At 44.6% G+C, this 27,658-nt stretch overlaps 1 protein-coding gene and 1 gene segment (V, D, J or C); both read left to right on the top strand.

Annotated features, from left to right (window-relative positions):
• LOC133640463 (solute carrier family 2, facilitated glucose transporter member 1-like) overlaps positions 1-10,513 on the top strand; it is a 49,617-nt gene extending 39,104 nt beyond the window's left edge. For all 4 annotated transcript variants that reach the window (XM_062033902.1, XM_062033904.1, XM_062033901.1 and 1 more), the window contains 5 exons: positions 854-1,038; positions 5,493-5,594; positions 5,677-5,778; positions 8,477-8,680; positions 10,168-10,513. In XM_062033902.1, coding sequence (XP_061889886.1) covers positions 854-1,038; positions 5,493-5,594; positions 5,677-5,778; positions 8,477-8,680; positions 10,168-10,347 — 773 coding nt within the window. In that variant the 3' untranslated portion in view covers positions 10,348-10,513. The remainder of the gene's footprint in view (positions 1-853; positions 1,039-5,492; positions 5,595-5,676; positions 5,779-8,476; positions 8,681-10,167) is intronic.
• Positions 10,514-20,527: 10,014 nt separating this feature from the next.
• LOC133640900 (T-cell receptor beta-1 chain C region-like) overlaps positions 20,528-27,658 on the top strand; it is a 157,135-nt gene continuing 150,004 nt past the window's right edge. The window contains 2 exon segments of the C gene segment in view: positions 20,528-20,561; positions 20,626-20,889. Coding sequence covers positions 20,528-20,561; positions 20,626-20,889 — 298 coding nt within the window.

Genomic DNA, 27,658 nt, shown 5'->3' with positions numbered 1-27,658 from the left:
TTAAAGTGACTTTTATCTCCAAGACAATACATCGGTGACACACTTAGCTACTGAGCTAACGTGATAGCATCGTTCTCAAATGAAGATAGAAACAAAATAAATAAACCCCTGACTGGAAGGATAGACAGAAGACCAACAATACTATTAAACCATGGACATGTAACTACACGGTTAAAAATTCTCAACCTGGTAAGGCTTAACTATGCTGTTGCTAACGACGCTAAGGCTAATTTAGCAACTTAGCAACCGGACCTCACAGAACTATGATAAAAACATTAGCGCTCCACCTACGCCAGCTAGCCCTCATCTTCCCATCAACAGCCGTGCTCACCTGCGTTCCAGCGATCAACGGCGCGACGAAGGACTTCATCTGTGGGTTTGGCGGCAAGCATCGGCTAGGCGTCTTCTAAGTAAGTAGTCCTTGTTGTGTTGCTGTAAGTATTGTACTTAGCCGCTAAGACACCGATCGATCCCACCTACAACGTTCTTCTTTGCAGCCTCCATTGTTCATTAAACAAATTGCAAAAGATTCACCAACACAGATGTCCAGAATACTGTGGAATTTTGTCGAAGAAAACAGGAGGCTTTTCTATCGGGTCCGATGGGGTCCAACCACTTCCGTGGATTTTCTGACGTCACGCGCATAAATCATATCCAAAGGAGTTTTTCAACCGGAAGTGTGGCGGGAATTTTAAAATTGCACTTTATAAGTTAACCCGGCCGTATTGGCATGTGTTGCAATGTTAAGATGTCATCATTGATATATAAACTATCAGACTGCGTGGTCGCTAGTAGTGGCTTTCAATAGGCCTTTAACAGACTTTGCGTATGAATTCCCTCTTAATCCCAACAGCGCTACTCAAGCTGAGGGGGAACCCTGAGCGGGTGCTGGCCGAGCTGGAGGAGATGAAAGCAGAAGCCGCACACATCCAGCACCGTGTCTCCGTCTACGACTTCATCAAGAAGAGAAGTTACAGGCAGCCCATCATCATCGTCCTCTTTGTCAACTTGAGCAGCCAGCTGTCCGGGTTCAACGCGGTGCGTGCTCATCTTCATCATATTTAACCAGGATTAACTCATCCTAACATGGGGCGAAAATGTTGTCTATTTAATTGGATGCATGTTTTGTACTAAAACAGACTAATGGGAAACTGTTCCAGTGTCAGGTTCAAACACTGATGACGTCTATTAAACAGACAAGAAGCAAGGAATCATGCAGAGACAGGGTTCAATTTTGCTCAATGAGGAGAGACGTTTGCGCTGTACTCTAGTTACAGAAACAACCTACGCTCTAAGGTACAGCCCACATGCTCCTCTATTTATTTGGGAGGTCCCTGGTTACATCACTGAGGCTGCTTCTGAAGGAAGGGGGGTCATCTCAGCAGCCCCAGTTCGACACAATATATGACTATTAATGAAATGCAGATGTGCTGACACCCGTGATATCGCCCCGTCTCTGCTCTGTCTGCGTCACGGCACTCGATGTTCGCCCTTGGCAGTCAGCAGGCCGATTCAGGGTCTGAAAACACTGATACGAGACGACTCGCTTTGCACAGATAGAAAAGTACAACTTCAGCACAATTGATAATAACTATAGCAACGGCCTTTAAGCATAAGAGTTGTGTGATAACTTATACATACAGTAATTATTCTAACATCCAGGATTTGTTTTTTTAGTGGAAAAATAACAAATTCTCCTGTAACTTTAGTGTGGTACCGGATTAAAAGGCGCACTGCCGGTGAGCGGGTCTATTCAGGTCTATTTTCATAAAGGGGTCATATTATATATTCTTACTACATGTAAAACACTTCCTTGTGGTCTACATCAGTGTTTTTCAACCTTTCCTTGTGGTCTACATCAGTGTTTTTCAACCTTTCCTTGTGGTCTACATCAGTGTTTTTCAACCTTTCCTTGTGGTCTACATCAGTGTTTTTCAACCTTTCCTTGTGGTCTACATCAGTGTTTTTCAACCTTTCCTTGTGGTCTACATCAGTATTTTTCAACCTTTCCTTGTGGTCTACATCAGTGTTTTTCAACCTTTCCTTGTGGTCTACATCAGTGTTTTTCAACCTTTCCTTGTGGTCTACATCAGTATTTTTCAACCTTTCCTTGTGGTCTACATCAGTGTTTTTCAACCTTTCCTTGTGGTCTACATCAGTGTTTTTCAACCTTTCCTTGTGGTCTACATCAGTGTTTTTCAACCTTTTCTGAGCCAAGGCACATTTTTTTCATTGACAAAATCCCGAGGCACATCACTAGCAGAAAACTCAGTAGCCGATATTGACAGTAAAAAGTCGTTGTCGCAATTGTTGGATACGACTTTAAAGCATAACCAAGCATGCATCAAAATAGCTCTTGTCTCAAAGTAGGTGTACTGTCACCACCTGTCACATCACACCCTGACTTATTCAGTTTTTAGTGTTTTACTTCTTGTCTTGCGCTCCTATTTTGGTGGCTTTTTCTCTATTGTTGGTATTTTCCTGTAGCAGTTTCATGTCTTCTTTTGAGCGATATTCCCCACACCGGCTTTGTTTTTGCAATCAAGACTATTTCAGTTGTTTTTATCCTTCTTTGTGGGGACACTGTTGATTGTCATGTCATGTACGGATGTACTTTGTGGACGCCATCCCTGCTCCACACGCTGTAAGTCTTTGCTGTTGTCCAGTATTCTGTTTTTGTTTACTTTGCAGCCAGTTCAGTTTTAGTTTGGTTCTGCATAGCCTTACCTAAGCTTCAATGCATTTTCTTAGCAGCACTCGCCTTTTGTTTATTTTTGGTTCAAGCGTTAGACACCTTTTTACCTGCACCCTGCCTCCCGCTGTTTCCCACATCTACAAAGCAATTAGCTACCTGCTGCCACCTACTGATATGGAAGAGTATTACACAGTTACTCTGCCAAGCTCTCGACAGCACCGACACTCAACAACGGCACATTATTTGCGGCACATTTTGTAGGCGGTCTTATTTACGTGCCTCCACTTGGACAGCGTCTTCTCCCCGTCATCTTTGTTGTAGCGGTGTAGCGTGCAAGGACGGGAGTGGAAGAAGTGTCACAAGATGGCGCTAACTGTTTTAATGACATTCAGACTTTACTTTAATCAATAACGAAGCAGCATCTCCTCATCCGTGGCTCACTAGTGCAACAACAACGCCCGAAATGTGTCCCGTGAAAAACCGTCCGACCGGAACTCTCTAATACCTAAAGTTCCTTGGGTGAACAATGTAAACTCACTACACCGGTATGTTTTAGTGCTTTCATGGTGAGTTTACTGACAGATATAAGTAAGAACTTTACACTACTTTATATTAGAAATGGCAACATGAATGTCACATAAAACAAGAAGATAGAGAAAAGGAAGAAGCTTATTACTATGGCGTCGCACGGACTGCAATGGCGGATGCACGCACATTTTCAGGACTTATGCAGATCTCAAATACAGATCAGCAGGTACCAGAAGGTAAGAAAAGTTGCTTTTGCATAATATTGTGAAACAAAACACCAGATATAACGTCTGCTAATAGGTGCCATTTTGCGGTCCTTATACACACACACCATAATAATACTCCTATGTTTAATGCGCCGACAATCCATCAAGCGGTGTGGCTTCGTAGCTTACCAAAGTCGTACTAAAAACATTTTGACATATTTTTGAGCGCCATGTGCAATGTTGTATATTTTCAATGGAACATTTACAGTTTTGGTGTAGTTTACTGGCGTCATATTGCAGTCTAGACGTATCTCTTGTGTGTGACTGCCATCTACTCGTCACACTTATCATTACACCATGTACCAAATAAAATAGCTTCGAGGTCGGCCAGCACAACCAGAATTATTCCGCACGTTAGGCGCACCAGCGCACTCTCGAGTTTTGAGTAAATGAAAGGATTTTAAGTGCGCCTTATAGTCCGAAAAATACGGTAAGTACATCGGTGAAGGAAAAGTGACACTAAGGCTACGTTCACACCCCAATTCGCATTTTGTTTTGTCAAATCCAAACTTTTTAGTGGCTGTTTACATTACCAAAAGCTTGCATTCTGGCGTGAATGCAAGCTGACCCGCATGCGTTTGTGACGTCGCAGGCACTGCAGTGCTTACGGAAGTCAATATGGCTTCAACTAGTCGGTCTACGTACCGGCGCATTTGTGGCAATTTCAAGGATTTTGTGCAACATTTCCTGAACCGAATTATTGCGCGTAGAAGATTAAGACGGAAGAGGGCAAGTATTTTAACTTTTGCCAAATTACAGGGGCAATAGAAAAATAGTATTGCTAAAAAAAATCATAAGTGAAAAGTAATAGCAAACAGGTGTAGTGCAATGAGAAAAGGTTGAAATGTTGACACTAGCGAGGTGCGATACCACTTATTTTCTTTCCGATCCCAAGTAAAATTCAGGCTGGTATTGGCGATACCGAACCGATAGTGATACTTTGTCCAAATATACCTAACTTGTCTGCTAAAATGTTATAGGTGTGTATTTTCAAATATCTGTCTAAAAAAACAACAGGAAAATCGTAAGAAAAAAAAGCAAGTATACTAATAATTAATAATAATACACTTAGTCACCTAAAAAATAAATAATAATAATAAAATAATACACTTAGTCACCTTTTGTCTTTGAATATATATAATATCTGGGGGGTTAAATAAAAATCCAAAAAAAATCGAATGGCCTCTACATAATTGACATTTTAGCCCTTGGTGCAAAAAGTTTAGACACAAAATAAAAAAAGAATATACTTGAAATATAAATAAAGTTTTATTAGTTACTTAAAAAAATTAAATAATACTAACTCATGAACTAATCTAAAAAATTACAACAATCATAATAAACACTGTTAAATATGTAACTGAACATTAATATTTTTGACACACTCGGTTATGCAGTTACACAACATAATTGTTATTCTATTCTTACATGGGGGAAAGAAAACAACATACAAATTCTAAGAAAAAACGAGCGAAAAAAATTGGTATGTAATGAGAAAAGGCTGAAATGTTCTAACTAATAATTAATAATAATGTACTTAATCACCTACAATACAAAGCTGACACAATATCTGTTTTTAGAATTGTTTTTAATGAAAAAATATCAAAATGGCTGCCGCATACTTTGACCTTACAGTATGCGGCCCTCGGTGGGAAATGTTTGGACCCCCTGAACTTAAGTATCAACAGTATCGATATTTTGATTTGAGTATTGATATTAGAGCAGAAAGATCTGGTATCGGCAGTATCAATATTTCATCATTGACACTAGTAATACAGAATCAGAATCAAAAATACTTTATTAATCCCAGGGGGGGTATCTAAATTTTCAGTGTCTGTTTTTGTTTTTTCTTGAAGAAAATCCAAATACTGTATTGGTTTTGAAAATGAAGAATATCAAAAGGCTCATACAATTAAGAATCAAAACAAACAAAGAATGTTTGGCAACGTACAATTTCAGATTGCTCCGATATTTGACAAGTGAATTCTTGCCTTTCGTTACAGATCGTCAATTATTCCACCACAATGTTCCAAGCCAAGTTCGACGAGGCCAAGTACCTGACTCTGGGTGTGGGGGCCGTCAACGTCTTTTTCACTTTGGTGGCGGTGAGTTGACGTCGATTTCTCCCAAATCTGCAATGAACCACGAGGAGTCACCTGGTGTGTCTCGTTTTCTCCAAATCTTCAGTTTTTCCTGATGGAAAAGGCCGGGAGAAGGAAGTTGCTCCTGACTGGTTTCATCTGCATCGCCATGTGCAACGTGCTCTTGACTGTGGTGGATTCTGTAGTGGTAAGACCGTTTCACTTTCACTTCTTCTTCAAGCAATATCCCAAACGTCTGAGGAAAATGGTTTGAAAGGACAGTGTTGTGTGTACAGAGGGAAGGAGACGGCACAGACAGGAGGGGCGTCGTTTTAGCTCTATTTATTATAATAATTATATACACAATAGAATGGAATGTGAGACTATGTGTAGAATTAACTGTTGTGTGTTACCCGAGTGTTGAGCGAGAGGCGGAAGTCCCCGAGGGGAAAGGCGGGCTCGAAGGTCAGTGAGACGAGCAGGAAGTTGGGGCTATAGCGGGGGCGTCGAAGGTCCGTGTCCAGGCGGGAGGTTGAGATCCAAGGGGCAGTCAGGGAAGCAGAGGGGTTACGGGGAGACGAGACACACAGCTCGTGACGTGGGAACGGAGCTGGGCAGCTGGAAGACGACAAGGGGGAGCGCGAGACCAGTCAACACCAAGGAGAAGAAACACAGAGAGAGTATGCATTGAGCTACGTTCTGGCGCGGGATAGCAGGTTGTGCAGGCTTATGAAGGCAGGTCCTCTGAGCAGTGACAGGTGCGCTGATTGCTGGCGGTTGATTGCAGCCGGACTCCCGAAGATGCGCCCAGCGCAGTGCACACTTGACTGCGCTCGGGCCGTGACATTCATTTTGGACAAGCAGCAGCTAGGAGTATTTACTGCCTTCACTGCCCTCTAAGAACTTTTGACAGTCAAAAAACTTGGATTTGAACACAATGCCCTAAAATGTGGTTAAAAAAAAAAAGTCACAAAACAATATCATAAATTACAACTGTTGCGTTGACCAGCTCTTCCTCTGAAGGATTCTAAGCTGTTGGTCATTCCCGAATTCTTAAATGGCACATAAGCTGATGTTTATGTTCAATCACCAGGCAGTAGTGGTATTTTGTAGTTTATTGTCAAAGCTTTGAGGACAAACGTGAGACCAACCCAGTACACCAGCGTTCCCTCGCCCAGTCTAGATCGGTCTCCCCTCCAACCCACGGAAGTGCTGTGCTCTCCTCCTTCTCCTCCCACCTGCTATTCCCCCAGTCTAGCACCGCGCTGTGCTTTCTTATCTTAGGAATGTTATGGCAGTCTCAACAGAGAGAATATTCAACACTCTGACTCTCATCAAGGACACTCGAATGCAAGCACTTTGTACCAGACGAGACATTAGCTGATGAAAATATGACTATAGGAGTTTAGAAAGAAGTAACACTTAAATATGGATATGGTTCTGATCTGGTTACAACACAACACAAAAACTTTCAGCTACAGCACCATTGCAAAAGCCACAACAAACACAACACAGTGATATAAAGCCACAACACAACTTCAAACCACAAAAGACACGACAGATTTGACAGCAAAGCAGGTTACAGCATTGCACGACTTCCGGAACACAAGCCAAGGAGAAGTCATTTTGGGAATATGTTACCCATACAAAAGTGTTACCCAAAAGGAAAATGCAAGCTGCTCAGAAATTTGCCAGGAAGGCTCATGTCAGAGCCATCAAAGCAAAAATGCCAAAGTCATGTGTAAATAATGTCAATAAGTAGATGAACCATCTGTGGCTGTGAAGTGAGCACTAGTAAGGTTGTAAATACTGTATAGAGTAGACTAACCCATGTGGTTCCTGTGGATGTGAACACATTACTGTAGTGACTAAATAACATAGTAACTGAAACAGACATAGTAATGTGGAAATAATGTCAATAAGTAAATGAACCATCTGTGGCTGTGAAGTGAACACTAGTAAGGTTGTAAATACTGTATAGAGTAGGCTAACCCATGTGGTTCCTGTGGATGTGAACACATTACTGTAGTGACTAAATAACATAGTGTCTAAAACAGACATAGTAATGTGTAAATAATGTCAATAAGTAGATGAACATCTGTGGCTGTGAAGTGAACACTAGTAAGGTTGTAAATACTGTATAGAGTAGGCTAACCCATGTGGTTCCTGTGGATGTGAACACATTACTGTAGTGACTAAATAACATACTAACTGAAACAGACATAGTAATGTGGAAATAGTGTCAATAAGTAGATGAACCATCTGTGGCTGTGAAGTGAACACTAGTAAGGTTGTAAATACTGTATAGAGTAGGCTAACCGATGTGGTTCCTGTGGATGTGAACACATTACTGTAGTGACTAAATAACATAGTAACTGAAACAGACATAGTTATGTGGAAATAGTGTCAATAAGTAGATGAACCATCTGTGGCTGTGAAGTGAACACTAGTAAGGTTGTAGATACTGTATAGACTAGGCTAACCCATGTGGTTCCTGTGGATGTGAACACATTATTGTAGTGACTAAATAACATAGTGACTGAAACAGACAGAGTAATGTGGAAATAATGTCAAAGAGTAAATGAACCATCTGTGGCTGTGAAGTGAACACTAGTACGGTTGTAGATACTGTATAGAGTAGGCTAACCCATGTGGTCATTCATACATCATTCCCTTACAAGAACTAACGGAATTTTGGAAACTTCACCTGTCCAGTATCCAGCATCCAATATTTATTTTAGCTGTTTGCTAAAAAGTTACTGAATCGATTTCAACTCACTGAATCGTTTCGGATCGTATCGTTCCAAAAATAATATAATCCATCCTGAATCGTATCAGAAACCACAAGTTTTTTGTTAAAACAAATTGTTACACCCCTAAAAAAACATGTTTTTTCAACTGTCCAGCACCTGGTCCCAGAGATGGCGACCCTGCAGGTCCTGCTGGTGTTCTGCCTGATCTCGGCCTACGAGCTGGGTCCCGGCCCAATCTCCTGGTTCATTGCTGCCGAGCTGTTCGATCAGCCTGGCAGACCCCTCGCCATGGCCTTCGCCAGCATGTTGAACTGGGGGGGGAAGTTTGTCCTGGCGCTCCTCTTTCCTCCCGTCTTGGTGAGTTTCTACTCCCCTCTTTGTTGTGGCACGTATCAGTTGGCTGCATAGTATTATGGAGGCTCAAATGGGATGGGATTCATTCTAATTGGAATTTAAATATATACACATGTATAGAGTAGGCTAACCCATGTGGTTCCTGTGGATGTGAACACAGTATTGTAGTGACTAAATAACATATGTGGCTGAAACAGACATAGTAATGTGTAAATAATGTCAATAAGTAGATGAACCATCTGTGGCTGTGAAGTGAACACTAGTAAGGTTGTAAATACTGTATAGAGTAGACTAACCCATGTGGTTCCTGTGGATGTGAACACATTACTGTAGTGACTAAATAACATAGTGACTGAAACAGATGTGGAAATGTCAATAACTAGATGAACCATCTGTGGCTGTGAAGTGAACACTAGCAAGGTTGTAAATACTGTATAGAGTAGACTAACCCATGTGGTTCCTGTGGATGTGAACACATTACTGTAGTGACTAAATAACATAGTGACTGAAACAGACAAAGTAATGTGTAAATAATGTCAATAACTAGATGAACCATCTGTGGATGTGAAGTGAACACTAGTAAGGTTGTAAATACTGTATAGAGTAGGCTAACCCATGTGGTTCCTGTGGATGTGAACACATTACTGTAGTGACTAAATAACATAGTGACTGAAACAGACAAAGTCATGTGTAAATAATGTCAATAAGTAGATGAACCATCTGTGGATGTGAAGTGAACACTAGTAAGGTTGTAAATACTGTATAGAGTAGGCTAACCCATGTGGTTCCTGTGGATGCGAACACATTACTGTAGTGACTAAATAACATAGTGACTGAAACAGACAAAGTCATGTGTAAATAATGTCAATAAGTAGATGAACCATCTGTGGCTGTGAAGTGAACACTAGTAAGGTTGTAAATACTGTATAGAGTAGGCTAACCATGTGGTTCCTGTGGATGTGAACCACATGGTCTGTATTTGTATAGCGCTTTACTATACCTGGAATGAAACGCTTTATGTCACGTTCACTCATTCACACACACACATTCACATACTGATGGTGAAACCCATCAGGAGCAAGGTGGGTGAAATGTATTGAACAACTTAAGCTGTACATCAAGCAAGAATGGGAAAGAATTCCACTTCAAAAATGTGTCTCCTCACTTCCCAAACCTTTACTGAGTGTTGTTAAAAGGAAAGGCCATGTAACACACTGGTAACAATGCCGTTTTTGCAATGTGTTGCTGCCATTAATTTTTAAGTTAATGGTTATTTGCAAAAAATAAGAACGTTTCTCAGTTTGAACATGAATATCTTGTCTTTGCAGTCTATTCAATTGAATATAAGGATTATATATAAAGGATTTGTTGTATTCTCTTTTTATTTAGCATTTACACAACGTGACAACTGCACTGCTTTTGGGCTTTGTAGAACCGAGGATTCGTCCCTTTTGTCATGATTGAAATGCGAGATTGTCTCTTCCACACAGCAACTCATTGGCGGATACACCTACCTCATCTTCATGGTCGTGGCTCTGGTCGGCTTCACTTTTACCTGGTTCCGACTTCCCGAGACCAAGGGCCGCACGTTCGACGAGATCATGGAGAATTTCAGGGAGGCGCAGAGCCTTCCATTGCAGACTAAAAACGGTTTCAACACCTTCAACTAAAAAACGAACCCTTTTGCGCCTTCCAGAAATGTGTCCGTGTAGTCTCTTCACTCCGTCTCTCTGTCAACAATTCCACAATGTGGGCCACTGGTGTGAGTATTCTGTACATACCTATAAACTAGTCAGGGATGCCACTGGTGTGAGTATTCTGTACATACCTATAAACTAGTCAGGGATGCCACTGGTGTGAGTATTCTCTACATACCTATAAACTAGTCAGGGATGCCACTGGTGTGATTATTCTCTACATACGTATAAACTAGTCAGGGATGCCACTGGTGTGAGTATTCTCTACATACCTATAAACTAGTCAGGGATGCCACTGGTGTGATTATTCTCTACATACGTCTAAACTAATCAGGGATGCCACTGGTTTGAGTATTCTCTACATACCTATAAACTAGTCAGGGATGCCACTGGTGTGAGTATTCTCTACATACCTATAAACTAGTCAGGGATGCCACTGGGGTGAGTATTCTGTACATACCTATAAACTAGTCAGGGATGCCACTGGTGTGAGTATTCTCTACATACCTATAAACTAGTCAGGGATGCCACTGGTGTGAGTATTCTCTACATACATATAAACTAGTCAGGGATGCCACTGGTGTGAGTATTCTGTACATACCTATAAACTAGTCAGGGATGCCACTGGTGTGAGTATTCTGTACATACGTATAAACTAGTCAGGTATGCCACTGGTGTGATTATTCTCTACATACCTATAAACTAGTCAGGGATGCCACTTGTGTGAGTATTCTGTACATACCTATAAACTAGTCAGAATCAGAATAGTTTTATTGCCATTGTTTGAGAACGGGTTCACAAACTAGGAATTTTTCTTGGTGCAAACGTGCGACATAAAACACATGTAACACATATTTGGTATAAAAAGAGCTGTGACTGAGCTATCAGATAGACTTAGAAGGGATTTAAGGAATTCAAGGAGCTGCTGTTAGGAGTTCTTGTTCATTTGCCTGATGGCCGAGGGGAAAAAACTGTTCAGGTGGCGGGAGGTGTGGGTCTGGATGGAGCGTAGTCTCCTGCCTGAGGGGAGAGGGGAGAATAGTGTGTGTCCAGGGTGAGAAGAGTCAGCTGTGATCCGACCCACACGCCTCCTGGTCCTGGAGGAGAACAAGTCCTGGAGGGATGGGAGCTTGCAGCCAATCACCTTCTCCGCAGCACGTACGATGCGTTGCAGTCTATTCTTATCCTGGACTGTGGCGCCGGGGAACCACACTGTGATGGAGGAGGTCAGGATGGACTCTATGATGGCTGAGTAAAACTGCACCGGCATCTCGGTCGGCACCTTAAGTTTCCTCAGCTGCCGCAGGAAGTACATCCTCTGCTGGGCCTTCTTGATGAGGGAGCTGATGATCAGCTCCCACTTGAGGTCCTGGGTGATGGTGGTGCCCAAGAAACGGAAGGAGTCCACAATGGGGACGGGGGTGGGAGAGTCAATCAGGGTGAGGGGGGATGGTGGGGCTGTGACTTTCCTGAAGTCCATGATCATCTCCACTGTTTTCTGGGCGTTCAGCTCCAGGTTGTTGAGGCTGCACCAGGACGTCAGCCGGTCCACCTCTCTCCTGTAGGCGGACTCATCGCCATTCGATGTCAGGGATGCCACTGGTGTGAGTATTCTCTACATACCGATAAACTAGTCAGGGATGCCTATGGGGTGAGTATTCTCTACATACCTATAAACTAGTCAGGGATGCCACTGGTGTGAGTATTCTGTACATACCTATAAACTAGTCAGGGATGCCACTGGTGTGAGTATTCTCTACATACCTATAAACTAGTCAGGGATGCCACTGGGGTGAGTATTCTCTACATACCTATAAACTAGTCAGGGATGCCACGGACGCAGTGAATTTGACTGAGCCAGAAAAAACTTAACCTTGGACATGGCTCATTTTAGCGCAGAAGGCCTGTTCTGTAAAATGTCAATCACAGCATTTTGCCAAATTACATTCTGATGAAGTCATTAAAGACACACAATTTATTATTGTTATTATTATTGTTGTTGCTCAAGACCAGTGGTGTCAAACTCTCAAAATATTTTCCCGGACTGGTAGAATCGATAACTTAAAACTATAACTACGACAACTTCAGATTGTTTTTTCTTTGTTTTACTTTGGTCCCAAATGGAACAAGCACATTCTGAAGGTGTACAAATAATCCTCTTGACAAAACATTTTGAGGGGGAAAACTGGTACAGCTGCAAAAACACCATGACAAAGACCATGAACTTAGACTTTGTCTCTGTGTGTTTGCAAAGCAATTCAACTGTCAGTCTCAGTCTATCTCGGATTGAACAAAGTTAATAATAAACTAGAATATTCCCGCGGAAATTTTTGATGGGCCTGCTATCTGTGCCCTGGGTCTCTGGCCGGGGGTTGCCGTCCTTTGAATAGGATGCCAAGTGTCCTAAGCCGTCAGTTTTAGGTGTAACTGTACAAATTGAGCTTCAGAGCTAGCCTAAACCATTAGCATGCTCACATGAAAATGCTAACATTTAGCATGTGTGTTAAAGTTACCATGTTTCATATAACAAGTGATATGACTGTAAGGTGTATGGCTGCAGAAGTAGAGAAACATTTTTTTAATATTAGCTGGAAACGTTGCCATGCTTAGGTTTGCTTGCTAGCATGCTAACAGTTAGCTTGTGTCACATACCAAGTCATATGACTCCAAGGTGTATGGCTGTTGAATTAGAGAAAACTGTGTACAATTTGCAAAATAAAAGTTAGCACTTTAATGTTAGCATGCTAACAGTTAACAAGTGTCACATACCAGGTTAAATGACTGTAGAGTAAACGGTCGCAAAATTAGCTCAAAAAGCTTGCACTTTAATTTTAGCATGCTAACGGTTAGCACGTGTCACATACTAAGTTATATGACTGTAAGGTGTATGGCTGTGTAATTAGAGACATATTCGCCATTGTAAAGGTGCGTACCCATTCAATTGGCCCATAGCGGTTAGTTTTCGGAATAGCGTCACCATGGTAACACGAAATGTTCCTAACTTAAAGTAGCCCCATTGGCGCGAACGACACCTTTCTGATGGTATAACATATGTGGGGGTTCGTTGGCCGGTTCGTCTCATATTAGACGAAAGGTGCGTACCCATTCAATTGGCCCATTTTTTTTTTGTTCGTGAATAGTGTCGCCATGGTAACATGAAATGTTCCGAACTTAAAGTAGCCCTATCGGCTCGAACGAGACCTTTCCGACGGTATAACATATGTGGGGGTTCGTTGGCCGGTTCGTCTCATATTAGACGAAAGGTGCGTACCCATTCAATTGGCCCATTTTTTTTAAATTCGTGAATAGCGTCGCTATGGTAACACGAAATGTTCCGAACTTAAAGTACCCCTATTGGCGTGAACGAGACCTTTCTGACGGTATAACATAAGTGGGGGTTCGTTGCCCGGTTTGTCACGTATTAGACGAAAGGTGCGTACCCATTCAATTGGCCCATTTTTTTTTTGTTCATGAATAGCGTCGCAATGGTAACACAAAATGTTCCGAACTTAAAGTACCCTCATCGGCGCGAACGAGACCTTTCCGACGGTATAACATGTGTGGGGGTTTGTTGGCCAGTTCGTCTCGTATTAGACGAAAGGTGCGTACCCATTCAATTGGACCATTTTTTTTGGTTCGTGAATAGCGTCGTCATAGTAACACGAAATGTTCCGAACTTAAAGTAGCCCCATCGGCGTGAAAGAGACCTTTCCGACGGTATAACATATGTGGGTGTTTGTTGCCCGGTTTGTCACGTATTAGACGAAGGTGCGTACCCATTCAATTGGCCCATTTTTTTTTTATTCGTGAATGGCGTCGCTATGGTAACACGAAATGTTCCGAACTTAAAGTACCCCCATTGGCGCGAAAGTGACCTTTCCGACGGTATAACATGTGTGGGGGTTTGTTGGCCAGTTCGTCTCGTATTAGACGAAAGGTGCGTACCCATTCAATTGGACCATTTTTTTTTTGTTCGTGAATAGCGTCGTCATAGTAACACGAAATGTTCTTAACTTAAAGTACCCTCATCGGCGCGAACGAGACCTTTCCGACGGTATAACATATGTGGGGGTTCGTTGGCCGGTTTGTCTCGTATTAGACGAAGGTGCGTACCCATTCATTTGGCCCATTCTTTTTTTTGTTCGTGAATAGCATCGCCATGGTAACACGAAATGTTCCGAACTTAAAGTAGCCCCATCGGTGCGAAAGGAGTTCTTGTTCATTTGCCTGATGGCCGAGGGGAAAAAACTGTTCAGGTGGCGGGAGGTGTGGGTCTGGATGGAGCGTAGTCTCCTGCCTGAGGGGAGAGGGGAGAATAGCGTGTGTCCAGGGTGAGAAGAGTCAGCTGTGATCCCACCCACACGCCTCCTGGTCCTGGAGGAGAACAAGTCCTGGAGGGATGGGAGCTTGCAGCCAATCACCTTCTCAGCAGCTGATGCGCTGCAGTCTATTCTTATCCTGGACTGTGGCGCCGGGGAACCACACTGTGATGGAGGAGGTGAGGATGGACTCTATGATGGCTGAGTAAAACTGCACCAGCATCTCGGTCGGCACCTTAAGTTTCCTCAGCTGCCGCAGGAAGTACATCCTCTGCTGGGCCTTCTTGATGAGGGAGCTGATGGTCGGCTCCCACTTGAGGTCCTGGGTGATGGTGGTGCCCAAGAAACGGAAGGAGTCCACAATGGGGACGGGGGTGGGAGAGTCAATCAGGGTGAGGGGGGATGGTGGGGCTCTGACTTTCCTGAAGTCCATGATCATCTCCACTGTTTTCTGGGCGTTCAGCTCCAGGTTGTTGAGGCTGCACCAGGACGTCAGCCGGTCCACCTCTCTCCTGTTGGTGGACTCATTGCCATTCGAGATGAGCCCGATGAGGGTGGTGTCATCCGCAAACTTGAGCCGTTTTACGGATTGGTGACTGGAGGTGCAGCAGTTTGTATACAGGGAGAAGAGCCAGGGGGAGAGTACACAGCCCTGAGGAGTACCAGTGTTTGTGGTTCGACTGTCCGAGACAATCTTCCCCAGCCGTACGTGCTGTCTTCGGTCTGTCAGGAAGTCATTAATCCAACTGCAGAGGGAGTCGGGCACGCTGAGCTGGTAGAGCTTGTCTTGTAGCAGTCCAGGGAGGATGGTGTTGAAGGCAGAGCTGAAGTCCACAAACAGGATCCTAGCGTAGGTTCCTAGGGAGTCCAGATGCTCCAGGATGAAGTGGAGGGCCAGGTTCACTGCATCATCCACAGACCTGTTGGCTCTGTAGGCGAACTGCAGTGGGTCCAGGAGGGGGGCGGCGATGTCCTTGAGGTGGGGCAGGACCAAGCGCTCAAAGGACTTCATGACCACAGCGCGACCGGCCTGTAGTCATTTAGTCCTGTGATCCGTGCTTTCTTGGGGACAGGGACAATGGTAGAGGTCTTAAAGCAGGACGGCACGCGGCATAGCTCCAGAGAGGTGTTAAAAATGTCAGTGAAGACAGGAGCCAGCTGGTCCGCACAGTGTCTGAGAGTGGAGGGGGAGACACCATCCGGCCCGGGGGCCTTCCGCATATTCAGCTTCAAGAACTGCCGGCGTACATCCTCTTCTTTGATGGAGAGGGTCTTTACAGTCTTATGTGGGGGTTCGTTGGCCGGTTCGTCTCGTATTAGACGAAAGAGAAATGTGCGGAATTGCAAGCGCACCAGGCCTATTAATAAAACGTCTTCTGGGTATCAAATACCTCATTTGTCATTTCCACGTATTTATCCTGTGCTAACTGAGGTAGTAACTATTGTGGTGAGTAACTATTGTGGTGAGTAACTCCCTGCCTGGCAGACATCTCTGTGTTTTGATATGAAAATACAAGTTGTGCATGAAGAACTTCAACAAATCATAAGTATGAACTTAAGTACACACACTGTGTACTTTTGTTACATTTCCACAGTAAACAATAGTTTTCGCAGAACTTCACGGAGGTGCATCTTTTGAAGTGTTTGGCATCTTGAATCTGTCACAAGTGCGTCGATATCAGCTGTCACATCTTGATTGGCAGACCATTTCAGTGTTGGAGCGTTTCTTTGTTTTCTTGATGCTCATCACCGAGAAAACTTGCTCAATGTGTGCTTTCCCATCGTAGTGGATTGTCCGAAGCTTAAACAGGCAACAAAAGTAGTTTAGTACAACAAATGTATTTACCCATTATCAGAAGTGCAGGTTGAATTAAGTTGGCCGTGCAGACAGACCACATGTTACTCCGGAGCAAACAAGACACACACAAGCCAAAATCACTGTCGAGTTCCGGTCTTCTGCCATTTTTTATATGTCTCTTGTGCGTCATTGTTCCTTATCGAGTGCGTCAATGTCTTGTTGTTTTTCCTAACTGTTCCATAACAACTCGAATCCTTTAGACAGTCAACACATTCTGTAGACAGGTTGGCACGACTTAATATTCACTTTTGTCCCACAACTGGTCCATTCAATGGCACAAAATACAAGAGTATTGAAAATGAGCGGACATTCTTAAAAGACACGAAATATAGGTCAAAAGGTCAGAAATTCTACGACACCATTCACTTCTGTGAAGAAATAGGAGGAGGATCACTTTTCTTGGAACACTGGGTCTACTTTTTTGGTGTAAATGAGGATGCTAAATCACCGACACTTCTCTTTGGCTTCACCTTCACTGGGATGAGTGGAGGGTGTGGGCGCTGGAACGCTTCCAGTCGGGTGAGAAATGTGAATACCCCCTTTCATTTAGATGGCAATTCCCCATAAATATGAATATATACATATAAATATGTTTATTTTTATTATTATTGATTTGTTGGAATCGATTAAGAATTGTTACGAATAAGAAATCATTTTGACAGCCTCATTATTTAGATATAAAGTAGACTTACAGTTTTTAGTACAGATGCTTTCAAACCGGCAGGTTAAAAACTATATTTTTAAAAATGTGGTAATAATTGTGGTTGAATTACATTAAAAAAATTAGGGATGTCCGATAATGGCCTTTTGCCAATATTCCGATATTGTCCGACTCTTTAATTACCGATACCGATATCAACCGATACCGATATCAACCGATATATACAGTCGTGGAATTAACACATTATTATGTCTAATTTGGACAACCAGGTATGGTGAAGATAAGGTACTTTTAAAAAAAAAATTATAAAATAAGATAAATAAATTAGAAACATTTTCTTGAATAAAAAAGAAAGTACAACAATATAAAAACAGTTACATAGAAACTAGTAATGAATGAAAATGAGTAAAATGAAGTGTTAAAGGTTAGTACTATTAGTGGAACAGCACCACGCACAATCATGTGTGCTTACGGACTGTATCCCTTGCAGACTGTATTGATATATAATGTAGGAAGCAGAATATTAATAACAGAAAGAAACAACCCTTTTGTGTGAATGAGGAGGGAGGTTTTTTGGGTTGGTGCATTAATTGTAAGTGTATCTTGTGTTTTTTATGTTGATTTAATTAAAAAAAACCAAAAAAAACGATACCGATAATAAAAAAAAACGATACCGATCATTTCCGATATTACATTTTAACGCATTTAAAATGCGTTTTTTAGGGATGTCCGATATTATCGGACATCCCTAAAAAAAATAATTGTAAGCATTTGTTTTGTTTTTTGCCATATTGCGCAATAGGCAAGGGGTCAGAGCGCCATGACCACTAGAGGGAGCCACACCTTTGGTATAAACATTCAATAGACTCATATTAACACTTAATGAACAATAATACATCACATTAATTTTACAGACATACATACATAAGCACTACCACTGAATTGTTTTATTTACATCATATATATATTATTATTGTTATTGTATAACAGTGGTGATAGTATTGATGATGTTTGTCAATATTATCATGTGATATTAATCATCCGTATTATTTCTGCTACTGTTACTATTATCAAGTTGCAATGACTATAATTATAATTATACGCTGATATAACATCCTTGTTGTTGTTGTTGTTTCCTGTTCTTTCTCACCCTCCTGGTCTGCTCCGCCCACGTCAAACACCGAGGATGTGACACCTTCAAAATAAAGGTCAACAATATTCTCACACTTCTCTTTAGCAGCACATCAGAGTATGTCAATCAACAACTTCATGCTCCCAACTGGCTGCAAACAATAACACCAGTAATTTTAAAAAAAAAAAAAGGGGGAAAAGTTCTTACTACAAATGAAAAAGTTGAAGTGTGAAACCCAGATGCCAAATCAGTATTAGTGGAAATGATACAGGAGAAGAGGAATATCTATTTTGTCAGCGCTTTACTTTGTGCACATTTTGTTTACGTCACAGCCTTGTTCAGAAATGGAATGCATTCTTTTTGGTCCTCAAAATTCTACACACAATACCCCATAATGACATGTGTAAAGTAAAAAAAAAAATATATATATATATATATATGCAAATGTAATAAAAATAAAGGAACTAAGAAATCATGTGTATATAAGTGTTCACAGCCTCAAGTCTTTTTGAATACGATGAAAATTTAAAAAAAAAACATTTTCACGCTGTCATGGGGTAATTTGTGTAGAATTTTGAGGACGAAATGAATTTAGTCCATTTGTAACATAACAAAATGTGGACAAAGTGAAGCGCTGTGAATACTTATGTACAGGTGATTTATTTTAATATTTAATCAATTTGAAAATGTAAAATAATTCATTTTCGGGGTAATTTCTGTAGAATTTTAAAGACAACAATTAATTTAGTCCATTTGTAACCCAAAAAAATGTGGACAAAGTGAAGGACTGTGAAAACTCATGTACATTTGATTTTATTTATCTTTAATAAATGTGCAAATGTACGAAAGTACATTTTCGGGGTAATTTGTGTAGAATTTTGAGGACAAAAATGAATTTAGTCCATTTGTAACACAACAAAATGTGGACAAAGTGAAGCGCTGTGAATACTTATGTACATTTGATTTTATGTATTCTTAATAAAATTGCAAATGTACAAAATTACATTTTCGGGGTAAATTGCAAATGTACAAAATTACATTTTCGGGGTAATTTGTGTAGAATTTTGAGGACAAAAATGAATTTAGTCCATTTGTAACACAACAAAATGTGGACAAAGTGAAGTGCTGTGATTACTTATGTACAGGTGCTTTATTTTAATATTTAATCAATTTGAAAATGTAAAATAATTCATTTTCGGGGTAATTTGTGTAGAATTTTGAGGACAAAAATGAATTTAGTCCATTTGTAACACAACAAAATGTGGACAAAGTGAAGCGCTGTGAATACTTATGTACAGGTGATTTATTTTAATATTTAATCAATTTGAAAATGTAAAATAATTCATTTTCGGGGTAATTTCTGTAGAATTTTAAAGACAACAATTAATTTAGTCCATTTGTAACACAAAAAAATGTGGACAAAGTGAAGGACTGTGAATACTTATGTACATTTGATTTTATTTATTTATTTTAACTTTAATAAATTTGTCAATTTAAAAAAAGTGCATTTTCGGGGGTTTTTGTGTAGAATTTTGAGGACAAAAATGTATTTAGTCCATTTGTAACACAACAAAATGTGGACAAAGTGAAGCGCTGTGAATACTTATGTACATGTGATTTATTTTAATATTTAATCAATTTGAAATTGTAAAATAATTAATTTTCGGGGTAATTTCTGTAGAATTTTGAGGACATTTGTAACACAACAAAATGTGGACAAAGTGAAGTGCTGTGAATACTTATGTACATTTTATTTTATTTATTATTAATAAAATTGCAAATGTACGAAAGTACTTTTTCGCGGTAATTTGTGTAGAATTTTGAGGACAAAAATGTACATGTGATTTTTTTTATTTTTTTTTACTTTAATAAATTTGTAAATTTAAAAAAAGGACATTTTCAGGGATTTTTGTGTAGAATTTTGAGGACAAAAATGTATTTAGTCCATTTGTAAGACAAGAAAAAGGTGAAGCGCTATGAATACTTCTGGGATGTAAAGTGTCATATTAAACACGTTGGGCGTCACATGACGTTCTATCACTCCCGTGGTCACGCTGCTATTTTCATCCTCCCTAATTCAGGATCCTGCTTGTGATTTTGAAGACTAGAAGTGGCCATTCTTAATTATTCCTAATCGCTGTTACTTTCTGCAGCGTTTGTTTAAGGCAAGGAACGAGCGGAGGATGCGTGCTGGACTGGTCCTAGTCCTGCTGACACGTAAGAAAAGCCAACATGTTCTGGGGTCTTTAGACGAGTGCTGACGTGTCTGTTTCCACCGCAGGTCTAGTCGGGACCGTGAGATTTCAGCCTCCTGCACCCAAAGTGGTCACCAAGGAGTCTCGGGTGGATTTCCACTGCAGTCACGACGACGGCCGGCAGGACGTGATGCTGTGGTACCACCAGGGCGGAGGCGGGCGCCCCATCACCGTAGTAGGCTCCAGCTATGTGGGCAACAAGCCTCAGCACGGCCGGCGCTTCAGCATCACCAGAGAGGCCACGCAGAGAGGAGTTCTCAGCATTCACAGAGTCGCTGCGTCGGATGCAGGTGTGTACTTCTGTGGAACTAGCACACGGTGACACGCTTTAGTGGCGCCCCTCGCTCATAAGTCCACTTTCACTAGCACACGGTGACACGCTTTAGTGGCGCCCCTCGCTCATAAGTCCACTTTCACTAGCACACGGTGACACGCTTTAGTGGCGCCCCTCACTCATAAGTCCACTTTCACTAGCACACGGTGACACGCTATAGTGGCGCCCCTCACTCATAAGTCCACTTTCACTAGCACACGGTGACACGCTTTAGTGGCGCCCCTCGCTCATAAGTCCACTTTCACTAGCACACGGTGACACGCTTTAGTGGCGCCCCCTCACTCATAAGTCCACTTTCACTAGCACACGGTGACACGCTTTAAGTGGCGCCCCTCGCTCATAAGTCCACTTTCACTAGCACACGGTGACACGCTTTAGTGGCGCCCCTCACTCATAAGTCCACTTTCACTAGCACACGGTGACACGCTTTAGTGGCGCCCCTCACTCATAAGTCCACTTTCACTAGCACACGGTGACACGCTTTAGTGGCGCCCCTCGCTCATAAGTCCACTTTCACTAGCACACGGTGACACGCTTTGGTGGCGCCCCTCGCTCATAAGTCCACTTTCACTAGCACACGGTGACACGCTTTAGTGGCGCCCCTCACTCATAAGTCCACTTTCACTAGCACACGGTGACACGCTTTAGTGGCGCCCCTCGCTCATAAGTCCACTTTCACTAGCACACGGTGACACGCTTTAGTGGCGCCCCTCGCTCATAAGTCCACTTTCACTAGCACACGGTGACACGCTTTAGTGGCGCCCCCTCGCTCATAAGTCCACTTTCACTAGCACACGGTGACACGCTTTAGTGGCGCCCCTCGCTCATAAGTCCACTTTCACTAGCACACGGTGACACGCTTTAGTGGCGCCCCTCACTCATAAGTCCACTTTCACTAGCACACGGTGACACGCTTTAGTGGCGCCCCTCGCTCATAAGTCCACTTTCACTAGCACACGGTGACACGCTTTAGTGGCGCCCTCGCTCATAAGTCCACTTTCACTAGCACACGGTGACACGCTTTAGTGGCGCCCCTCGCTCATAAGTCCACTTTCACTAGCACACGGTGACACGCTTTAGTGGCGCCCCTCGCTCATAAGTCCACTTTCACTAGCACACGGTGACACGCTTTAGTGGCGCCCCTCACTCATAAGTCCACTTTCACTAGCACACGGTGACACGCTTTAGTGGCGCCCCTCGCTCATAAGTCCACTTTCACTAGCACACGGTGACACGCTTTAGTGGCGCCCCTCGCTCATAAGTCCACTTTCACTAGCACACGGTGACACGCTTTAGTGGCGCCCCTCACTCATAAGTCCACTTTCACTAGCACACGGTGACACGCTTTAGTGGCGCCCCTCGCTCATAAGTCCACTTTCACTAGCACACGGTGACACGCTTTAGTGGCGCCCCTCACTCATAAGTCCACTTTCACTAGCACACGGTGACACGCTATAGTGGCGCCCCTCACTCATAAGTCCACTTTCACTAGCACACGGTGACACGCTTTAGTGGCGCCCCTCGCTCATAAGTCCACTTTCACTAGCACACGGTGACACGCTTTAGTGGCGCCCCTCACTCATAAGTCCACTTTCACTAGCACACGGTGACACGCTATAGTGGCGCCCCTCACTCATAAGTCCACTTTCACTAGCACACGGTGACACGCTTTAGTGGCGCCCCTCACTCATAAGTCCACTTTCACTAGCACACGGTGACACGCTTTAGTGGCGCCCCTCGCTCATAAGTCCACTTTCACTAGCACACGGTGACACGCTTTAGTGGCGCCCCTCACTCATAAGTCCACTTTCACTAGCACACGGTGACACGCTTTAGTGGCGCCCCTCGCTCATAAGTCCACTTTCACTAGCACACGGTGACACGCTTTAGTGGCGCCCCTCACTCATAAGTCCACTTTCACTAGCACACGGTGACACGCTTTAGTGGCGCCCCTCACTCATAAGTCCACTTTCACTAGCACACGGTGACACGCTTTAGTGGCGCCCCTCGCTCATAAGTCCACTTTCACTAGCACACGGTGACACGCTTTGGTGGCGCCCCTCGCTCATAAGTCCACTTTCACTAGCACACGGTGACACGCTTTAGTGGCGCCCCTCGCTCATAAGTCCACTTTCACTAGCACACGGTGACACGCTTTAGTGGCGCCCCTCGCTCATAAGTCCACTTTCACTAGCACACGGTGACACGCTTTAGTGGCGCCCCTCACTCATAAGTCCACTTTCACTAGCACACGGTGACACGCTTTAGTGGCGCCCCTCGCTCATAAGTCCACTTTCACTAGCACACGGTGACACGCTTTAGTGGCGCCCCTCACTCATAAGTCCACTTTCACTAGCACACGGTGACACGCTATAGTGGCGCCCCTCACTCATAAGTCCACTTTCACTAGCACACGGTGACACGCTTTAGTGGCGCCCCTCGCTCATAAGTCCACTTTCACTAGCACACGGTGACACGCTTTAGTGGCGCCCCTCACTCATAAGTCCACTTTCACTAGCACACGGTGACACGCTATAGTGGCGCCCCTCACTCATAAGTCCACTTTCACTAGCACACGGTGACACGCTTTAGTGGCGCCCCTCGCTCATAAGTCCACTTTCACTAGCACACGGTGACACGCTTTAGTGGCGCCCCTCACTCATAAGTCCACTTTCACTAGCACACGGTGACACGCTTTAGTGGCGCCCCTCGCTCATAAGTCCACTTTCACTAGCACACGGTGACACGCTTTAGTGGCGCCCCTCACTCATAAGTCCACTTTCACTAGCACACGGTGACACGCTTTAGTGGCGCCCCTCACTCATAAGTCCACTTTCACTAGCACACGGTGACACGCTTTAGTGGCGCCCCTCGCTCATAAGTCCACTTTCACTAGCACACGGTGACACGCTTTGGTGGCGCCCCTCGCTCATAAGTCCACTTTCACTAGCACACGGTGACACGCTTTAGTGGCGCCCCTCGCTCATAAGTCCACTTTCACTAGCACACGGTGACACGCTTTAGTGGCGCCCCTCGCTCATAAGTCCACTTTCACTAGCACACGGTGACACGCTTTAGTGGCGCCCCTCGCTCATAAGTCCACTTTCACTAGCACACGGTGACACGCTATAGTGGCGCCCCTCGCTCATAAGTCCACTTTCACTAGCACACGGTGACACGCTTTAGTGGCGCCCCTCGCTCATAAGTCCACTTTCACTAGCACACGGTGACACGCTTTAGTGGCGCCCCTCACTCATAAGTCCACTTTCACTAGCACACGGTGACACGCTTTAGTGGCGCCCCTCGCTCATAAGTCCACTTTCACTAGCACACGGTGACACGCTTTAGTGGCGCCCCTCACTCATAAGTCCACTTTCACTAGCACACGGTGACACGCTTTAGTGGCGCCCTCGCTCATAAGTCCACTTTCACTAGCACACGGTGACACGCTTTAGTGGCGCCCCTCGCTCATAAGTCCACTTTCACTAGCACACGGTGACACGCTTTAGTGGCGCCCCTCACTCATAAGTCCACTTTCACTAGCACACGGTGACACGCTTTAGTGGCGCCCCTCACTCATAAGTCCACTTTCACTAGCACACGGTGACACGCTTTAGTGGCGCCCCTCACTCATAAGTCCACTTTCACTAGCACACGGTGACACGCTTTAGTGGCGCCCCTCACTCATAAGTCCACTTTCACTAGCACACGGTGACACGCTTTAGTGGCGCCCCTCGCTCATAAGTCCACTTTCACTAGCACACGGTGACACGCTTTAGTGGCGCCCCTCGCTCATAAGTCCACTTTCACTAGCACACGGTGACACGCTTTGGTGGCGCCCCTCGCTCATAAGTCCACTTTCACTAGCACACGGTGACACGCTTTAGTGGCGCCCCTCACTCATAAGTCCACTTTCACTAGCACACGGTGACACGCTTTAGTGGCGCCCCTCGCTCATAAGTCCACTTTCACTAGCACACGGTGACACGCTTTAGTGGCGCCCCTCGCTCATAAGTCCACTTTCACTAGCACACGGTGACACGCTTTAGTGGCGCCCCTCGCTCATAAGTCCACTTTCACTAGCACACGGTGACACGCTTTAGTGGCGCCCCTCGCTCATAAGTCCACTTTCACTAGCACACGGTGACACGCTTTAGTGGCGCCCCTCACTCATAAGTCCACTTTCACTAGCACACGGTGACACGCTTTAGTGGCGCCCCTCGCTCATAAGTCCACTTTCACTAGCACACGGTGACACGCTTTAGTGGCGCCCCTCGCTCATAAGTCCACTTTCACTAGCACACGGTGACACGCTTTAGTGGCGCCCCTCGCTCATAAGTCCACTTTCACTAGCACACGGTGACACGCTTTAGTGGCGCCCCTCGCTCATAAGTCCACTTTCACTAGCACACGGTGACACGCTTTAGTGGCGCCCCTCGCTCATAAGTCCACTTTCACTAGCACACGGTGACACGCTATAGTGGCGCCCCTCACTCATAAGTCCACTTTCACTAGCACACGGTGACACGCTTTAGTGGCGCCCCTCGCTCATAAGTCCACTTTCACTAGCACACGGTGACACGCTATAGTGGCGCCCCTCACTCATAAGTCCACTTTCACTAGCACACGGTGACACGCTTTAGTGGCGCCCCTCACTCATAAGTCCACTTTCACTAGCACACGGTGACACGCTTTAGTGGCGCCCCTCGCTCATAAGTCCACTTTCACTAGCACACGGTGACACGCTTTAGTGGCGCCCCTCACTCAGAAGTCCACTTTCACTAGCACACGGTGACACGCTTTAGTGGCACCCCTCGCTCATAAGTCCACTTCACTAGCACACGGTGACACGCTTTAGTGGCGCCCCTCACTCATAAGTCCACTTTCACTAGCACACGGTGACACGCTTTAGTGGCGCCCCTCGCTCATAAGTCCACTTTCACTAGCACACGGTGACACGCTTTAGTGGCGCCCCTCGCTCATAAGTCCACTTTCACTAGCACACGGTGACACGCTTTAGTGGCGCCCCTCGCTCATAAGTCCACTTTCACTAGCACACGGTGACACGCTTTAGTGGCGCCCCTCACTCATAAGTCCACTTTCACTAGCACACGGTGACACGCTTTAGTGGCGCCCCTCGCTCATAAGTCCACTTTCACTAGCACACGGTGACACGCTTTAGTGGCGCCCCTCGCTCATAAGTCCACTTTCACTAGCACACGGTGACACGCTTTAGTGCGCCCCTCGCTCATAAGTCCACTTTCACTAGCAACACGGTGACACGCTTTAGTGGCGCCCCTCACTCATAAGTCCACTTTCACTAGCACACGGTGACACGCTTTAGTGGCGCCCCTCGCTCATAAGTCCACTTTCACTAGCACACGGTGACACGCTTTAGTGGCGCCCCTCACTCATAAGTCCACTTTCACTAGCACACGGTGACACGCTTTAGTGGCGCCCCTCACTCATAAGTCCACTTTCACTAGCACACGGTGACACGCTTTAGTGGCGCCCCTCAGCTCATAAGTCCACTTTCACTAGCACACGGTGACACGCTTTAGTGGCGCCCCTCGCTCATAAGTCCACTTTCACTAGCACACGGTGACACGCTTTAGTGGCGCCCCTCACTCATAAGTCCACTTTCACTAGCACACGGTGACACGCTTTAGTGGCGCCCCTCACTCATAAGTCCACTTTCACTAGCACACGGTGACACGCTTTAGTGGCGCCCCTCACTCATAAGTCCACTTTCACTAGCACACGGTGACACGCTTTAGTGGCGCCCCTCACTCAGAAGTCCACTTTCACTAGCACACGGTGACACGCTTTAGTGGCGCCCCTCGCTCATAAGTCCACTTTCACTAGCACACGGTGACACGCTTTAGTGGCGCCCCTCGCTCATAAGTCCACTTTCACTAGCACACGGTGACACGCTTTAGTGGCGCCCCTCGCTCATAAGTCCACTTTCACTAGCACACGGTGACACGCTTTAGTGGCGCCCCTCACTCATAAGTCCACTTTCACTAGCACACGGTGACACGCTTTAGTGGCGCCCCTCGCTCATAAGTCCACTTTCACTAGCACACGGTGACACGCTTTAGTGGCGCCCCTCGCTCATAAGTCCACTTTCACTAGCACACGGTGACACGCTTTAGTGGCGCCCCTCGCTCATAAGTCCACTTTCACTAGCACACGGTGACACGCTTTAGTGGCGCCCCTCGCTCATAAGTCCACTTTCACTAGCACACGGTGACACGCTTTAGTGGCGCCCCTCGCTCATAAGTCCACTTTCACTAGCACACGGTGACACGCTTTAGTGGCGCCCCTCGCTCATAAGTCCACTTTCACTAGCACACGGTGACACGCTTTAGTGGCGCCCCTCACTCATAAGTCCACTTTCACTAGCACACGGTGACACGCTTTAGTGGCGCCCCTCACTCATAAGTCCACTTTCACTAGCACACGGTGACACGCTTTAGTGGCGCCCCTCACTCATAAGTCCACTTTCACTAGCACACGGTGACACGCTTTAGTGGCGCCCCTCGCTCATAAGTCCACTTTCACTAGCACACGGTGACACGCTTTAGTGGCGCCCCTCGCTCCATAAGTCCACTTTCACTAGCACACGGTGACACGCTTTAGTGGCGCCCCTCACTCATAAGTCCACTTTCACTAGCGACACGGTGACACGCTTTAGTGGCACCCCTCGCTCATAAGTCCACTTT

Source organism: Entelurus aequoreus, linkage group LG23, assembly GCF_033978785.1.
Source record: "Entelurus aequoreus isolate RoL-2023_Sb linkage group LG23, RoL_Eaeq_v1.1, whole genome shotgun sequence".
Taxonomy (NCBI): domain Eukaryota; kingdom Metazoa; phylum Chordata; class Actinopteri; order Syngnathiformes; family Syngnathidae; genus Entelurus; species Entelurus aequoreus.
Note: the sequence above shows the minus strand (reverse complement) of the source record. Positions and strands in the feature narration are given on the sequence as shown.